This window comes from Typopeltis vanoorti, chromosome 3 (genome assembly GCF_054136105.1).
Source record: "Typopeltis vanoorti isolate ZY-2024b chromosome 3, IOZ_Tvanoo_1.0, whole genome shotgun sequence".
NCBI classification, from domain to species: domain Eukaryota; kingdom Metazoa; phylum Arthropoda; class Arachnida; order Uropygi; family Thelyphonidae; genus Typopeltis; species Typopeltis vanoorti.
In genome coordinates this window covers 138,978,206-138,995,053 of record NC_143551.1, presented here as the reverse complement: position 1 = coordinate 138,995,053, position 16,848 = coordinate 138,978,206, and the positions used below count along the sequence as shown (strand labels likewise).

The 16,848-nt window shown below is 36.5% G+C and overlaps 1 protein-coding gene across 1 annotated transcript in view; it reads right to left on the bottom strand.

Moving 5' to 3' along the window:
* Window positions 1–16,848, bottom strand: part of Kdsr (3-ketodihydrosphingosine reductase) — a 134,316-nt gene that overhangs the window by 63,364 nt on the left and 54,104 nt on the right. Inside the window, exons 5-6 of the mRNA XM_090416049.1 lie at window positions 14,396–14,491; window positions 2,516–2,707 (exon numbers count right to left, since the gene is read on the bottom strand). Coding sequence (XP_090272175.1) covers window positions 2,516–2,707; window positions 14,396–14,491 — 288 coding nt within the window. The remainder of the gene's footprint in view (window positions 1–2,515; window positions 2,708–14,395; window positions 14,492–16,848) is intronic.

Below are 16,848 nucleotides of genomic sequence, written 5' to 3'. Positions count from 1 at the left end.
TTTCCAACAACTTCAATCCCTGGCTCTTTAAGAAAAATGTCATTAGATTTCTTCTTTCTCAATCGTTATCTGCACCACAAGCATGGCAAGGATGTGCTATAGGTTCTTGTATCTCTTGCGTGTAAGAGAAATAAAAAGATAAAAAAATCCATAAATCACTTATGGTATTAATGTACTGTAGGTTAAAACCTTTCATGGAGATACATAAAAGATATGTAGTTTGATTTTCTTGCATTTCTTATTTCTAGATTTTTTTTAAACCATTATTTTGATAGTGCTATTGGTGGTAATTTCTCAGGTGCTCACACTGGCGAGTACGTGCATGGCAAACCCGAGATACAGAAGCTAGACCTGATCTTACTTTGTACAATATACACTTTGGACATCATACTTGGAGACTAGTCTTCTACTCTTTCTTACTTCTTAATCCATCCCCCCCACCCAGTGCTATTAGAGCAATTCAGGGCAAGGGGGGTGACTCTTTCCTCTCAACCTGAAGTTTGCACTATCTACTAAAAAGGCAAGCCTAGTTGTCTTAAAGTGGCAGTCCCACCACTAGGATACCTATCATCATGCTAGTCATTTGAGATAGGGAAATACATATTATTTTCAAGTCTCAACGAAATCCAAACCGGACAGAAAACATGGGAAACGACCACAAACTGGAAAAGGTTAAGAAACTTTGGAAAAAGAAAAAAGTGGTGAAATATGCTACATGGAACATTAGAATCATAACACATAAAGAAGAAGAATTAGATAAAATTTTAAATAACGAAAATATAGAAATTGCAGTTCTTACAGAAACAAAAGAAACAGCTAACTACAATATCATATATAGTGGAGTGGACAAACAAATACATGCAAAAACTGGTGTAATGATTTGGATCCATAAATCAATTAAAGCAAAAATAACTCATTATACATAATGAATGAAAGAATATTAGAGGTGCGATTAAAATTAAATAAAGAAAATTTAATAGTTGTTGGAGTGTACCCTTGAAGAAGGAAAAGAAGAAGAAAATGATTACTTTTTACAAAGAGTTACAAGGAATATATGAAAAATTAAATAAAACAGACCATATGATTATAGCTGGAGATCTAAATGCCAGAATGGGAATGAAAAAAATTAACAATAATATATAAAAATTTGGAGAACCGGCAGTAAACAAAAATGGCAAGCGACTCATTGATTATACAATATATAATAATTTAAAAATAATGAATACATTTTACAAACCTAAAAATATACATTAATATACATGGTGTGCAAGAGGACAAAAATCAATAATAGACTACTTTATAGCAAATGAAAAAGCAGCAAACCTCTTCTTAGATGTTAAAGTTTGAAGAGGGCTAGAAATTGACACAGATCACTATTTAGTACAGGCAAAACTAAGATTTCCACCAAACTGTCTACAAAAAATACAAAAAAAATAAACAAACCAGAGAAACAAAATCTAATTACAAAGTAAGACTACTAAATGATTCAAGTATAAGAAATTTATACCAACAGAGGATTAATAACTACTTTGAAAAAATACAAGAAAATGAAGACATTGAGAAAGAATGGAATGAAAACAAAAATTATTGCATCGGCAGCATATGAAAGTCTAGAAACATGCAAAATATCATAAAAATAAAAAATTACACATGAAATGAAATAACAATAATTGAAAATAAAAAGCTGGCTTTTAAAAGATGGTTAAGTAGCAAAAAACAAGAAGATGAAATTGAATATAAAAAAAGAAGACGAGTAATAGCAAAAGAGAAATCAGAAAGAGAGCCAGAGAAAGCTGGAAAATTTTATATCATATCTAGAAAATTACATATACAAAATAAGACCCAGTGCATGCAAAATTCTAAAACACATGAATGCAGTTATAAAAGAAACTGCAAATATAAATTGTGAAATAGATGTAAAAGAATTTTTGGATTACTTTACAGATCTTTGGATAGATAATACTGGCATCAAAAATAATTACACCAGAAACTTACAAAATAACTTAAATGATAGGATAACAATGAAAGAATTAAAGGACAACCTAAATAAAATAAAAAATGGCAAATCAACAGGAGAAAATGGGATAAACTCCAAACTGTACAAATATGCTGGAAAAAAATTTCATCAAAGATTACTAAAATTTTTAAATAAAATATATATTTTTGGCACTGGTGTAGTTACAAAGGGTAAAAATTTGAATATCAACAAAAGTTTATAAATGGACAAGGTTCAGGATTGAGGCTACTGAAATTCCACCTGCAATGATACCTTAATAGTGAGATATTTGCCTGATTGATGAGCCAGTACCAAATTGTTTGAGCCCTGATCTTTTTAATGTAAAAACTATTAAAAAGATTCCTTAGACACCTATGGGATGATCACAGTAAGAATTAACTGCATAATGTATCCATGATTCTTTATTCAATTTTTAAAATCAATCATTTTAAACAGTAGGTCTACAAATCTAGAACAAATAAAAAAATAACAGCAATAACATTTAACTGTACTACTTACTTCCATATGCAATGATTCAGCTAGACCCATAAGAGCAAATTTTGAAGCAGAATATGCAGTGAACCCATAAATTCCTATCAATCCTGCTAGTGAGGACACAAACACAATATGTCCATTTCTTTGCTCCTTCATAGAAGACATTACTGCTCTGGACATTTGCACACTACCAAAATAATTGAGGTCCATCATTTTCTTAAAAAAAAAAATCAGCCAGGTATTAATAAATATGATGAGGTACTAGATTATTGTAAAAAGTATCTAAACTCAAAATCTAGGATACAAAATACTGGGAGTAATACACAGGTATAGCCCAAAACATGAATAAAAGTGGTAAAAAATAATAATAAAGAAAGAAATTAGTATGGAGATTCCAAAGGTGGCATTGTCACCAAAATAATTGAGGTCCATCATTTTCTTAAAAAAAAAAAAAAATCAGCCAGGTATTAATAAATATGATGATATACTAGATTATTGTAAAAAGTATCTAAACTCAAAATCTAGAATACAAAATACTAGGAGTAATACACAGGTATAGCCCAAAACATGAATAAAAGTGGTAAAAAATAATAATAATGAAAGAAATTAGTATGGAGATTCCAAAGGTGGCATTGTCACCAAAAAGTGATCAAACAGAAAAAATTCTGATTTTCTTTCATGTTACACAGCAATCAGCATTCATTTTGATAAATTATGGAGGCTACTACTATGTTATGAAGAATTACTTTAATTTCCCACTGTTTTGTTGACCCTCATATTAAGGTCAAATCACCATCTGGAATACACACACATATATACAGAGAGAGAGAGAGAGATAAGTTACATTACATTTCAAACAGTATGCCAAAGTGACAACGATTTGATCATTGGAGCTCTTATTCTACTGGCCTGATCTCTATGGAAAAAGTTCTTCTTCCCTTCATGTATTAGGTCCAGAGGCCTGTTATGGGGCGCTATCCTTAGTCCTTCTAAGCTGTACCCATCTCGAGGATAAGGTGGCTAGCCCTATGCCTCCAGGTGTGGTCTATGTCTGTAGATGCATGAGTTGAAGGGGCCGATAATTGCCTGCTTGAAGGAGGGAAAACCCTGCAGTCCACGCCCAAGACCGGCTAATCTGGCTATGTTCGAGAAAGATCCTTAAGCTCCTCACGTCAACAATGGGAATCAAACCCAGGACACTCCTTTCCCAGGCATATGGTTGTGAAGCACATATGCCACTCAGCTAACCATGCAGAATATGGAAATAGTTAAAAAATAAAAATAAATAAAAAAACATCTATATCCTATTTATAACATGGTCAGAGAACAAATTCATATTAATTCTTTTAATACAGCAATAGTCATTGCTTAATCAATAATTTAAAAAGTGGTTGTTATATTAAGGCTAATATCCTGGAGTACTACAGTGTCAATTGTAATTTATAATGAGCTCTTAGAACAAAAGGTTATGTGGGTAAAATATGTGCCATCCATATTCTTGGGAATTTTAGACCATCATTATGTTAAGATTAGGCTGGATAATTAGAATTTCACTTTAAATTTGCACTCATACCACATTTGTGATCTACAACTATGTAAAGTATTCAGGGCACAAACAGAAAGGTTATTAAATTTAATGTGTCATTTATGTTTCTTTTTTCTGATAGGAATTGTTCATCCAGTTTCACCTATATAAGGCAAATTACAGATGCACACAAATCCAATATGTATTTGCCATTATTATTATTAGCTTGACAAGCTCCATTACACTTCAAACAGTATTCCAAAGTGACAATAATATGATCAACCATTATTCTACTGGCCTGACCTCTAGTGGGGAAAAATACATGAAAGCTATATCCTATTTATAACATGGTCAGAACAAATTCATATTCTTTTAATACAGCAACAGTGGTGTCCTAATCAATAATTTAACATAAGTGTTTGTATTAAAGCAAAGATCCTGGAATACTACAGTCTTAATTATAATTTATAATGAATTCTTAGATCAAGAGGTTATGTGGATAGAATTTCTATGTGCCATCCATATATACCGATGTATTTTCAGGATTTTTAGACCATTATTATTGTTAAGATTAGGTTGGTTGATTAGAATTTCATAGACTTCTTTAAATTTGCACTTACCATGTTTTGGTGTAATGCAATGGACAGGTATTTTTCTAGTTAGTTTTCTATATAGAGTATTCAGGACACATTAAATTTAATGTATCATTTATGTTCTTTTTTTCTTATAGGAATTTTGTATCCAGTTAACACAGCTAATCTCAGATGGTATGGTCACTTAAACAGAATGGGAGAGGAAATATTAGCAAAACAAGTGTTCTCTGCCAGGTTGGTAGGAAAATGACCCAGAGGAAGACCAAGATATAGGTGGACTGATATGGTAAAAGGTGCCTTAGAAGACAGAAATATAAGATCTGACAATGTTGGAGCCTTGACAGGTAACAGATTGATTTGGAGGAAAATTGTAGATAGGAAGTTAGTGGTGATGTAAGTTTTTCATGTAGTACTATCATATCCTGTATACCCCTTGAGGGCACCTTTATGTTACGCCCATACACGAGAGATTGGTTGATCAATCTATAGTACATTAGTACTGTATATGGGTAGTGAGAAACTTGTTTACATTTGATTTAAAAGTCTGTACATCGTGGTGGGGGGGGAACTGTTCCACAATACAGCAGTAGAAGGGATGAAGGAAGAAGAAAACATTCAAGGAGTACTGTGAGCAGCTGTACATGTTCCAATGGGCTTAGTACTGAGTGAGAGAATTATTGATGCTATTTCAGATGAACATTTGCCATGGAAATATTTGTAGAATACACAAATTGCAGAGATCAGACATCTATGTGAAAGTGAGGAGAGTGAGTTGGTAAGAGATGGGTCATTTATCAACCTAATTGCTGTTCTCTGTATTGAGCATTTCAAGGGAGCTTTTAGCCCGTCCCACTCCAAACGTGAGAACAGTATTGATAGCTGGGCAGATTTGTGACTTATATTAGGTTAATAGCTGTTTAGAGGTGAAGTAACATCTGGAGTGAAAGAGAAATCCTAGTTTTTGGAAGCTGAAGATGCAGTGGTTGTGATGTGTTTATAACAGGAGAGGCTTGATGTCAGGATAATTCTAAGAAGAGAAATCTCATCTTGTCTGGAAATTTGAGTGTTATCAAAAATAATATTGGGGGGAAAATGGTTCTTTTTTGTGAGAAATAAGACAAAACTGTGTTTTACTAGCATTGAAGTTAACGAGGTTATCTGAGCCCCATTGAAGGATGGCTTGGAGGTCTGAATTGAGGGCAGTGGTGGTTGACATTCTGTAGGTTGAAGTGAGTTGTGTAGAGTACAGTTTTTGTCAAATGAAGGGGAGAGAGTACAATGTGCTGTCATCTGCAAAACTGTGTTATTGGGTTGGAGGTCAACTGAAGTAGGTCACTGATATACAGAAGGAAGAGGATTAGTGAGAGAACAGAACCTTGTAGAACTCCAGCATTAGTCAGATGTTGAGAGGATAGGGAACCATCTACCATCACACAGTGTGCGTCCAGACAGAAAGCTGGCAATCCAACTGCAGAAGTCCTGAGACAGTTCAAATGATGGAAGTTTGCTTAGTAAACTTTTCTGCCAGACCTGGTCAAAAGCTTTGGAGATAAAGTGCAACTACTTGAGATTCACCAAATTTTTCCATGGCATTTGTCCAGAGATGGGTGATATATGAGAATAGATCTCCTGTTGATTGGCAGCGATGGAATTCGTACTGGTGGTTGCTTAATAGTTGGGTACCTTCAAGGTAGTGTAGGAGTTGAGAACTGATGGCTTTTCTCCATCAGTTCTCAACTCCTACACTACCTTGAAGGTACCCAACTATTAAGTAGTGAGAGGCCAATTTCCAGGCTTTGGGATATGTATACCAGTGAAGTAAGAGAGAGTATGTACAAGCAGCATACGATAGGAGTCATTTCTGGTGCACAGACCTTCAGAACAATTGGAGGAATGCCATCAGGGCCAGGAGATTTTTTTGTGTGTGTCTAATTTAGAAAATAGGTTTCTGATCTCTTTCTGACAAAAGGATATAGGGGGCATTGTATGTTTGATAGTTGGAATGACTGTGGGGAGGGTTGTGATTGTTAGTTATGCATGCATTGGAGGCAAAGTATGAAGTCAGGAGATTAGTTTTTTTCTTTTGGTGATGATGCAATAGAGCCATTTGAGTATGATGGAGTGGGAATAGTGTAAGGCAAAAGTTATGACCAATTGTTTTGCCAAGAGACCAAAAGGCATAGCTGCCATCTGGGCAGGCTGCAAGTTTCCTGCTTTTTGCCCATTCAAATTCTGTTTTGGAAGCATTGGTAGTTTTCTTACATTGGTTTCGAGCTTCAGTATAAGCACTCGAGGTGGATGGAGTTCTTGATGTGAGCCAGTTGTGGTATGCTTGATTTTTCATTTGTACAACCTTGGCACATCTTTTGGAAAATCAGGGTTTAGATAGGGAAAGGCAATTGAGAATAGTGTTGGAAATGTATGTTTCCATGATAGTGAATGCCAAACTACTCTTGTGTGGAAGTGACTGTGTAAGTGCTGTTGCATGAGGAGGAGATGAGCATGATTGTGGTCAGAATTACCCTGGAGGGAGGGGGAAGGTCACTACATTCAGTGCGTATTTCGAAGGGTCATTGGCAAGGAAGAGATCTAGGGTATTTGGGGAGTGGTTTGGATTATCTGATATTCTGGTTGGCATGTGAACAACTTGTGTAAAGTTGTTAGTGTTTCAGCATTGCCTGTAAGATCCGTACAGTTGGTATTATGGACATTAAAATTTCCTAGGAGGATGATTTCGCTCTTAGGAGAGTGGGACTGGAGAAAATCAATTTTTAAGGACAGGAAATTAAAGAGCTCAGAGTGGTTGGTGGCATCAGGAGAGTGATAGAGACAGCAGATGAATCTGACTGAGTGAGGAAGGGATATTTTCAACCAAAGGTATTCTGCTCTCTGGCAGGGTATGTCAGAGCGGATATATGCACAGACTCCACCCTTGGATCGAAAGGAGCTAAACAGTGTATAGCTTGGAAGGCTGAGATGGATAGTGCTGGGGAGGGGTGTGAGATTTGAGTTTCTGCTAAAAAGAGTAAGTGGAGGTTTGGTGAACTGTTGATGGTAGAAGTTGAGGCCACGGATGTTGGTGAAGTGGATATGCAAGGTTCTGTGAAGCATGCATTTGACCGCAAGGATCTTGCACATTTCCTATGCAGTGCCTGCATGCTGGTGTCTCCTTGGTGGCTACTAGTGCCATCACTTGATTTTTGCACTAGTTTGGCTTGTTTGTAGTCAAAGATCAAACTGTTGTCTCCATTTTGGCGTTTTTCTTCAAGTTGTCTTCGAAGTTAGCGTTTTTGTTACCTCTGGGCAAATGTTATGTCAGGTCGAGCATGTATATGGAATTGAGGGAAAAGTGTCCTTTAACTTGTTATTCATCAACATTATTAATTTGGATGCACTTATCGGTGTGTCACAGGTCACTTTCAGGAGATGTAGAAAGTTTGTTCCGTCTTTTCATTTGTTTATGGGTCCAAAATGATGGCATTTGACAATGTTTCTGGGACCGAAGTTGCATTCTCCCTAATTTTCTGACTTCTTAATGATTTACTGTTTTCTTTGGAAAGTTCAGAATAATGATGTTAAGTCTCTTGTTTTCAGCCTTGATCGACTCGTCTACCATTGATGCAATTAGGTCACAGAGTTCATTAGTGGACAAGGGTGCACTTGCAATCGGGCGCTGGTCGTCGAGTATCTCGAGCTTAGTTTCTAGAACTCAGATTTTGGAAGAGAAAGTTTTGATCATAGTATTAAGGTGTTGTTCGAATCTTTCGACTCATTTGCCTAAGTTCCAAAGCTGTTTTTTTATGGAAGGAAGGCGCATCAAATAGAAGAAAAGCTTGTTGAAATTGATAAAAAGCTTTTGTGCTGATTCATCTATTTTTGTACAGGAAGCAGCATGTAGCCAGTGGCAACAGAAATTGCATAATATACTTTTTTTTTGGTAAGTTCAGTTTTACAACTGCAGCAGTTCATATTGTCATTTGGTTTGTTGACGATTGACGGCGCCATGCTGACGAGACTCGAGATACTCTTTTGTTGTTGGCCTTTATTGCCGCCATCTTTACTCTGTACAGTAGGCATAGCAGGCGTTTTCATGTGGCTGTTTTTTAATTGTAAAGATAACTTATTTGATGGCCTATGGGTACTTACAAGTTGTGCGAAAGTAATCAGTTCCTTAGTACCTACTGTTATTTTTATGTTTACTGATTATTTGGCACAAAAAACACTTGCAATAACAATAAAATGCAGTAGCACAAGTTTAACATAGCTTATTCACATGCACCACCTATCGAACCTTCTATTGAACATGCCAAGAATTTGATGATGATGATAAGAGTGAGTGTGTGTGTGTGTATACTCCAGATGATGACCCTAATAAGAAGGTCAAAATGTTGGGAAATTAAAGTAATTCTTCTTAACACGGTAGTAGTCTCTATAATTTCTCAAAATGGGAAAAAAAAAAAAAAAAAAAACACAATTGGCTGCCATCTGTCAGTTTTTCTGAACTGATTTCTAAAGGAGCCAGTAACGGAAAAGGTTATTATAGTTTCTTCATAGCATGAAAAGGAATGAAACCAATAATGAAGGTAACAATGAACCACACTATATACAACTGATGGTAAACATGGAGAGGTAAGAACCTACATTAATGGAAAATAATTTAGTATCTGCAGCAAATTCAGCAGCTGTGGTGTTTGCATTATTATTCAGACTGAAATGGGGTAAAGAATGTTTCAATTGTCACCTAGCTACCTAGCTTCTTTGTGCTAAGAATGTGAGAATGAATATCAGTCTTGCCCATGAATCACTGACTTGCAGCTATTGATCAAGTGGGTTTACTATGGATACAGTAAATCACAAATGGCAAGGGCTTGCTCATCATCACCGTGATCACTAACAAAAATGATGAGTGTATGAGCCAAATACTAAGCCAACAAGTGACCACCTAATTTACCTTAATACACACATAAAACCATAGTAAAAACTATAACAAGATAAAATTTGAAAGATTTCATTTTATGTCATGTAAAACATATTCAATAGGAAGGAGAACAATAATGAAAATAAAAAGATTATATTTACATGCAATAACAATAGAAGTCTTTTATATGCAACTGCATGAATGCTAGGATGAAATTATAACATCTTTGGAAACTAAGAACAATCCATCAATCCATTCCCAAAATTTTGAGAAATTGTGATTTGTAATTGCATTATTTTATTTTATTTATTTTTGTTAGTCACCAACAGTATTATACAGGGTGGTTCAAAATTCCACATACAAACTTTGAGGGGAGGTAGAGAACATCAAAATCAACCATATTCACATAGGAAAGCATGACCGGAAATGCCACCAGAAGGTACTAAGAGGGACACAAAGATACAGAAATAACACAAGGCAGTAAGTAGTGTAAAAAACTTTATTAGGCATAACTAAACAGTTCAATAGTAGTTGGACACATAATATGGTTTCACATCAGGTGCTCAAAGTTACGACCATTAGCAGTGATGCATGCCTGACACCGATGATGCATTGATTGCCATATACAGGGTGTTCGGGATAAATTTGACATATTTATAATTAATTATATTTTTCTGTAAGTTACATGTATTAACACACACTTCTCTTCATTTAAAAGGTTGGACCCTTCTTCATTCATATACAAGATGTCAGAAAGGATGGATAGCTGGAACCCACCTGAATCATGGAAGAGAATAACTTGTATCATGATGATTCGTGCCGGCCATCAAAATAAGGATATTTCGACTGCTGCCCAATGCTCCCTGAATACAGTAAAAACAATCAGGCATGAACTAGAGACTTGCAATGGTGACTACGAGGATGTAGCAAGAAGAAAGATCCCTAGCAGACGATCTGATTGCGTTCGTACAGCAGAATTCCTCGCAAATCTGCAGGAACAGGTGTTGAAGATCCCTGGCATTGGAATTCGGGCTTTGTCACGTGAAATGAATGTTGCAGCCTCTACTATGAAGCTTGCACTCAATGAAGACCTCCGCTACTACTCATACAAGCGCCGCAAAGGTCAGCTGCTTACAGAAAAGGCCCGTGAAAAACGTTTGATAAACGCGAAGAAACTTCTAAGCAAAGTGAAACATCCTGCGGAACCACAAACAATCTGGTTCTTTTCTGATGAGAAAAACTTTTGCCAGGATCAAAAACACAACACGCAGAATAACAGATGGCTTGCATACAGTACAAAGGACATTCCTCGTGTAATGCAGACTAAATTTCCCCAAACTGTGATGGTTTTCGGATGTGTATCCTCTGAAGGCAATGTGATGCCTCCGCATTTTTTCCAAGAGGGCCTCAGGTTGACTTCAGATGGCTACGTGGAGTTGCTAAACACTGTAGTCAAGCTCTGGATAACAAGGGTAGCCAATGGTAGGCCGTATGTATGGCAGCAGGATTCGGCCCCTTGCCACACCTCTGGGAAAAGTCAAAAATGGTTGTCTGAAAATTTCTACGACTTCACCAGTCCAAATGTTTGGCCTCCAAACTCCCCAGACCTTAACCCCATGGATTATTTTGTATGGGGCGCAGTTGAAAAAGACACCAATCGCACTTCCAGTAATACAAAAGCCCAGTTAATGGATAAAATTAAAACAGTTTTTGCGGCCCTTCCCAGGGAGACTGTAGCATCAGCTTGTTCGAGGTTCCGAAGCAGGATTGAAGCTGTGATCGATGCTAATGGTGGTTATTTTGAGTAAATCTTGTTGATAGTATTGTAATTAACTCTGCCGGTAATGTTTTTTGTCAATTCATTAAATTTAATAGATACAAAGAAGATTTTCTTTTTCCTTACGAAACTGTCAAATTTATCCCGAACACCCTGTATTTTTGAAAATACCTGGAGTTTCCCGGATATTAGCAGAGCGATGCCGATTTTTGCCACGTGGTCCATGTCAGAGGAACAGGCGTTTCGTATACCATGGCTTTAAGGTTCCCCCCACAGAAAGAAATCAATGCTCGATAAATCAGGTGAGCGTGGGGGCCATGCGATGCCCAATCCATCGAGCCTCAAAGGACCTGTCCAAATACTGACGCACAGAAATGACAAAATGGGCTGGAGCCGCATCGTGTTGGAACCACATCTGCCGACACACAGTCATTGGAACATTGTTCAGTAAATCCGGCAGAACTTCTTCCAGAAAGATCTGATACTTCTGGGAGTCCAATAGGGTGGTAACAAGTATGGGCCGACTAAACAGTCAGGAACAATACCTGCCCATACATTAATGGCGAAGTGTTGTTGTGCAGCATGTAATCCCACAGCATGTGGGTTCTCATGGACCAACACATGAGCATTATGGTGATTGAAGACCCCTTCGCGGGTAAATGAAGCTTCATCCGTGAACAAAACACAAGTTGGAAAATCCAGGTCTATGGCACTTTTCTGCAGAAACCACTGTGCAAATTCCACACGGCAAGGATAATCTTCGGCTATCAGTATCATCCATTTCATCTGCAACTGGACCCGTTGCAGATGAAATGGATGTAAGGACTCAGAGTGTAAAATGTGCAATAAACTGGATTGAGATACTCCTATAGCAGAGGCAACGGTGCGTGTGCTTGTCTCTGGATTATTGTCCATCGGATGCAACACCTCTTCCATCGCAGGATTTTGCATCGATCATGGCCGCCCACTATCATGCCTGCAATCCCTGAATGATCCATAGTCACACAAATTCTGATGCAAATGCACAAACATTTGGTGATGTGGTATATGTCTGTTTGGGTACCTGTTACGATACATTCGTACAGCGACTCGTCCATTATCATCAGCTAACCTGTAAATGAGGTGCTTGTCTGCCATCTCAGTGTTTGTAAAACGACGCATGTTCTTCATACGACATCGAAAGCTTGAATGAGGAAGCCCCAATTGCTCACCTGGAGCGTGCCGAACGGTGCCACCTATCACTTTCGTGCTTTCCTATGTGAATATGGTTGATTTTGACGTTCTCTACCTCCCCCAAAGTTTGTATATGGAATTTTGAACCGCCCTGTATATTGAAACTAACATTCACATTACTCCATAGGAAAGATTAGCAGTCTTATTGCACACATTTCCAGTTCATTCAAATTTACAATGTTCTCTTTCATAATGAAGATTTTCTCTAAGATAAAATATCTATATCAAATTGAACTGATGAAAGTATTTAATGTAGTTTAAACATTAATTATATCAACAAGAATGAATATCTCACAGTTATTACTAACTATAGAACATATTAATGTACATCACATAATTATGTTCTGTAGTTAATAACTGTGACACTCATATCACTACATTATGTCTAATTGCTTTCTAAATGTATTGAGAAATTTTGAAGAAAAGAACAAAACTAATAACAATAAGTACCTGCTGGATTTCTGTTCAGGACATGGATTAGTCATTATTAACACCATGTTTAATATAAAGATGTGCACAAATTCACATGGTGAGAAGACATGAGAAATAAGTCTTGCTGACAGAAAAAGTCTCACTGAATATGATATAAAATATATAAAATTAGCAAAATCAAATATCAGTGGAAGACTTTGTAAGAACATAAAGATAAATATCAGGAAAGGTGGCAAAATGTTGAAGAATTTATTGAAAAAGCATAGAGGAAAAAGTACTGTAAAGGGAATCAGTGATGATAAATAAAGGTGACAAGGAAATAAAACTGAGAATTAGAGGAATTTCCCTATGAGTGTTCCAAGTAGGACTTATGCATGTCAGAAAAGGCTAAGAAATATTATTCAAGGGAAACGTGGAGAAAGCAAGCTGCGTTTAAGCCAAACAGAGGTTGTCAGGATCAGATTTTCACTTTAAGACAAACAGTTGAGAGATCTGGAAAAGACATACAAAGTGCAAAACTGTTTGTTACCATTACATGATGTAAATGAGACACTATATCAAGCAAAACATAGCCTATATTTGAGATGTAAATAAGCTATTAGAACTGAAGGAAGTACAGGAAGATAGTTTGATGTTAAATCAACTGTGAGACAATTATGCACATTATCTCCACTGATATTCATCATCTATATAGATTACATTATGAAGGGATGTGGCATTAAACCTATTATCAAAACTGGAAATATTCACCTCAATTCTTTACTTTTATGCAAATGATATTATACTATAACTGGATCCTGTAAAAGTTTACAGGATTCCCTTACTAAAGTGAATAACTGCTGAAATAAATTTGGTATAAAAATATTGTGTCTAAAACATTTCAGGTATTTAGGCACAAATTTTAGTGAAGATGGTGAATTAAATAAGGAAATAGACAAAAGAAATGGCAATGCTAATATGTATCCTAAAACTTCATAAATTCACTGATAAATATTGATATGGTTTGAAACATTAAGTAAATTATACTTAGCTAGAATGCCAAAATAACTTGTGTACAGACAGACAGGCATAAACATATCTCATAGGTGCTTACATATTTTACAACAGACACTTTAAAGTGACCCACATACTGAGAAAGCAGGATTATGACTTCCATTTTAAAAGAGTTACTTGGCTAGAACTGTTTTAATCATTCAAAGGATAAAGCCCCACTCCTCTCCTGAAATTCCAGCAATACAATATAAGTAGCCAGATACTAATGAAAATAATGTTGCTGATACAGATGCTTCTAAACAAAAATAACTACCTAATTCTTAGATATAAAATTCATTTCACACACACACACACACACACACACACACATATAGGAAATGTTCACTAAGGTATGAAATAGTTCTTGATAATATTAAAAGTTCAATAACTATACCTTGAATTCCTCCAAAGGAGTTTCTTCAAAACGATAACTCACAGAAGTCCCGGCACAGTTAATAAGAAGAAATACTGGCCCTGCTTCTTTCTCTGCCTAAAAATATAACAAAGTACTCATATTATAAAATATGATATACTCAAAAATTACACAATACAGAAAAATAATCTTAACAAAAAAAAACAGTAGCATGCGTATAGGTATAATACTTCAAACTTAGTAATTTTCGACTGAACTGTTTCAATATTTCAGAAATATTACATAAAGAAGGATCTAATTGATACTTTTATAAAAAAAGAAACTGGTTCATGCTGGTGCTGGGTCGATGAGGAGGAGAATGACCAGTGGTCTAACCCAGGATTCTGTATCTAGGCTAGTGTTGTTTGACATGTATATTAATGATTATATTTGACATGTATATTAATGATATCGGCTGTCGCCACTAGAGGGATTCGTAGTGTGTAGTGTTCGTGAAAGCTCCGGATAAGATAAGTATTATTTTCAGTTATCGTTGATAAATTTATTTAATATTGCGTAGTTTGCCTTGCGTCTCTTAGTGCATCTTTTTGTGTATTTTTGGTGTGTTATAATTTATAATTTGATAAAATACGTTGCAAGTAAGTATGGCTCCAGTTCGAAGGAAAATGGCAGCCAGTAATGATGGTTCGCCATCTTTATCAAAGAACAGTAGTATAAAAGAGATGATTCAATGTACTAGCTGCGAAATGTACGCTTTGCGGAGTGCAGTCGGAGTGTGGTTAGATGAAAATAAAGGAGTGAATGTGTGTGTAGAAAATGTAGGGAGAATGAGAAATTGAAGAGTATTTCGGATCGTGAGTGTGATATTTTTGTCAAACTTCAGAATGAAGAAAATAGGGATATGACAAGAAACGGCGAGGTTGTACCAGAGAATTGTGAGAGTGTGAATGATAGTATTAATGGTTTTACTGAGAATAAAAAAGATGAGATAGATGTAATGAGTGAGATCGTGTTGTTGAATGGTGCGATACAAAGGGAAAAACAGCAGCTAGAGCGTATGAGCAAAAGTCGACTGAATGAACCAGCCAATAATAAAAAGTATGACAGGAAAAATAGACGTATGAGTGTGAACATGAACAAAATGAAGGATAGAGTGCTGTATGGAGACTCGTTAGTACAAGGTGTGATAGTAGAGGATTTGACAAAATCGTACCAACCTGGTGCGACCATAAAGGATGTAACCGAGTCTATTAGAGAGCAAAACAAAAGGGTGAAAGAAATGATTGTTGTGGCAGGTATGAATGATTTGAAAGGAGACAAAATGGAAATGATAGAAGACCTGAATGAATTGTTTGAGGTAGCAAAAGAAAAGAGTGAGAGAGTTAGAATGATTAGTCTTTTGCCACGGTATGACAGTGAGATGTTTAAAAGGAGGGCCATAATTGCGAATAACTTTATGCGTGGGTTATGTATGACGAGTGGTGTGGAATTTGTGGACGTGTGGAGTGAGTTCGATGGGCGAAAGGATCTATATAAGATGGATGGCTTGCATTTGAACGGTTACGGTGTAAGAAGACTTGAGAAAGTGTTGCTGAATGTGGTGGATGTGCAAATTCAGGGAAACTAGATTTATTAAGGGGGGGGGGAGTAGATATATAGTCCTTAGGGAGGCAGCTGAATGTAAGAATGAATATAATATGCCCGAGCAAATAAGGACAACAAATCAGCGTGGGATAGTTAATATAAGGCATCAAGGTAGGGGTGGGGCTAATTGGGGTCTTAAATTCATGTACACTAATGCTAGGAGTATTAGGAACAAGAAGGAAGAGTTTTTGGCCATGGTTGGCACTTCCAGACCACAGGTTATTGGTATTAGTGAAACATGGCTGACTGTAGATGATATAGCTAGTGGGATTGAATGTGATGGGTATAGTGTGTTCAGGAATGACAGGGAGAATAAAATGGGAGGGGAGGAGTATTGTTGATGATAGCTGATGAGCTGCAGCCAAGGAGAATAGAAGTTGAACTGCAGGATAGAGAAAAGAGCACATTTGAGGCCATTTGGTGTGAGATTGTGGCTAGCAGAACTAAATATACAATTGGGTGCTGCTATAGACCAGGTGATGGAAAACATGGTGGTGACAGTATGCACAAGCAAATAGAAGAAATGAGTGGAAGGAGGGTGTTATTATGATTTCAACTATGGTCGCATTGATTGGAGTGAGGAGAGGACACATGGGAGGAAGGAATAGGATTTTATGCGGTTATTAAGGGATAACTATCTGCGACAGCATGTAATGGAAAATACTAGGGGTCAGAGAGTGCTTGACCTAGTAATTACATCTGAGGATTTGGCTGTAACAAATATGACCACATTGCCACCAATCGGTGAGAGTGATTATAGGGTCTTGACTTGGGAGGTGGCTAAAGGTGTAGAATTTTCAATTAAGACAGGGTACATGTGGAATTATCGG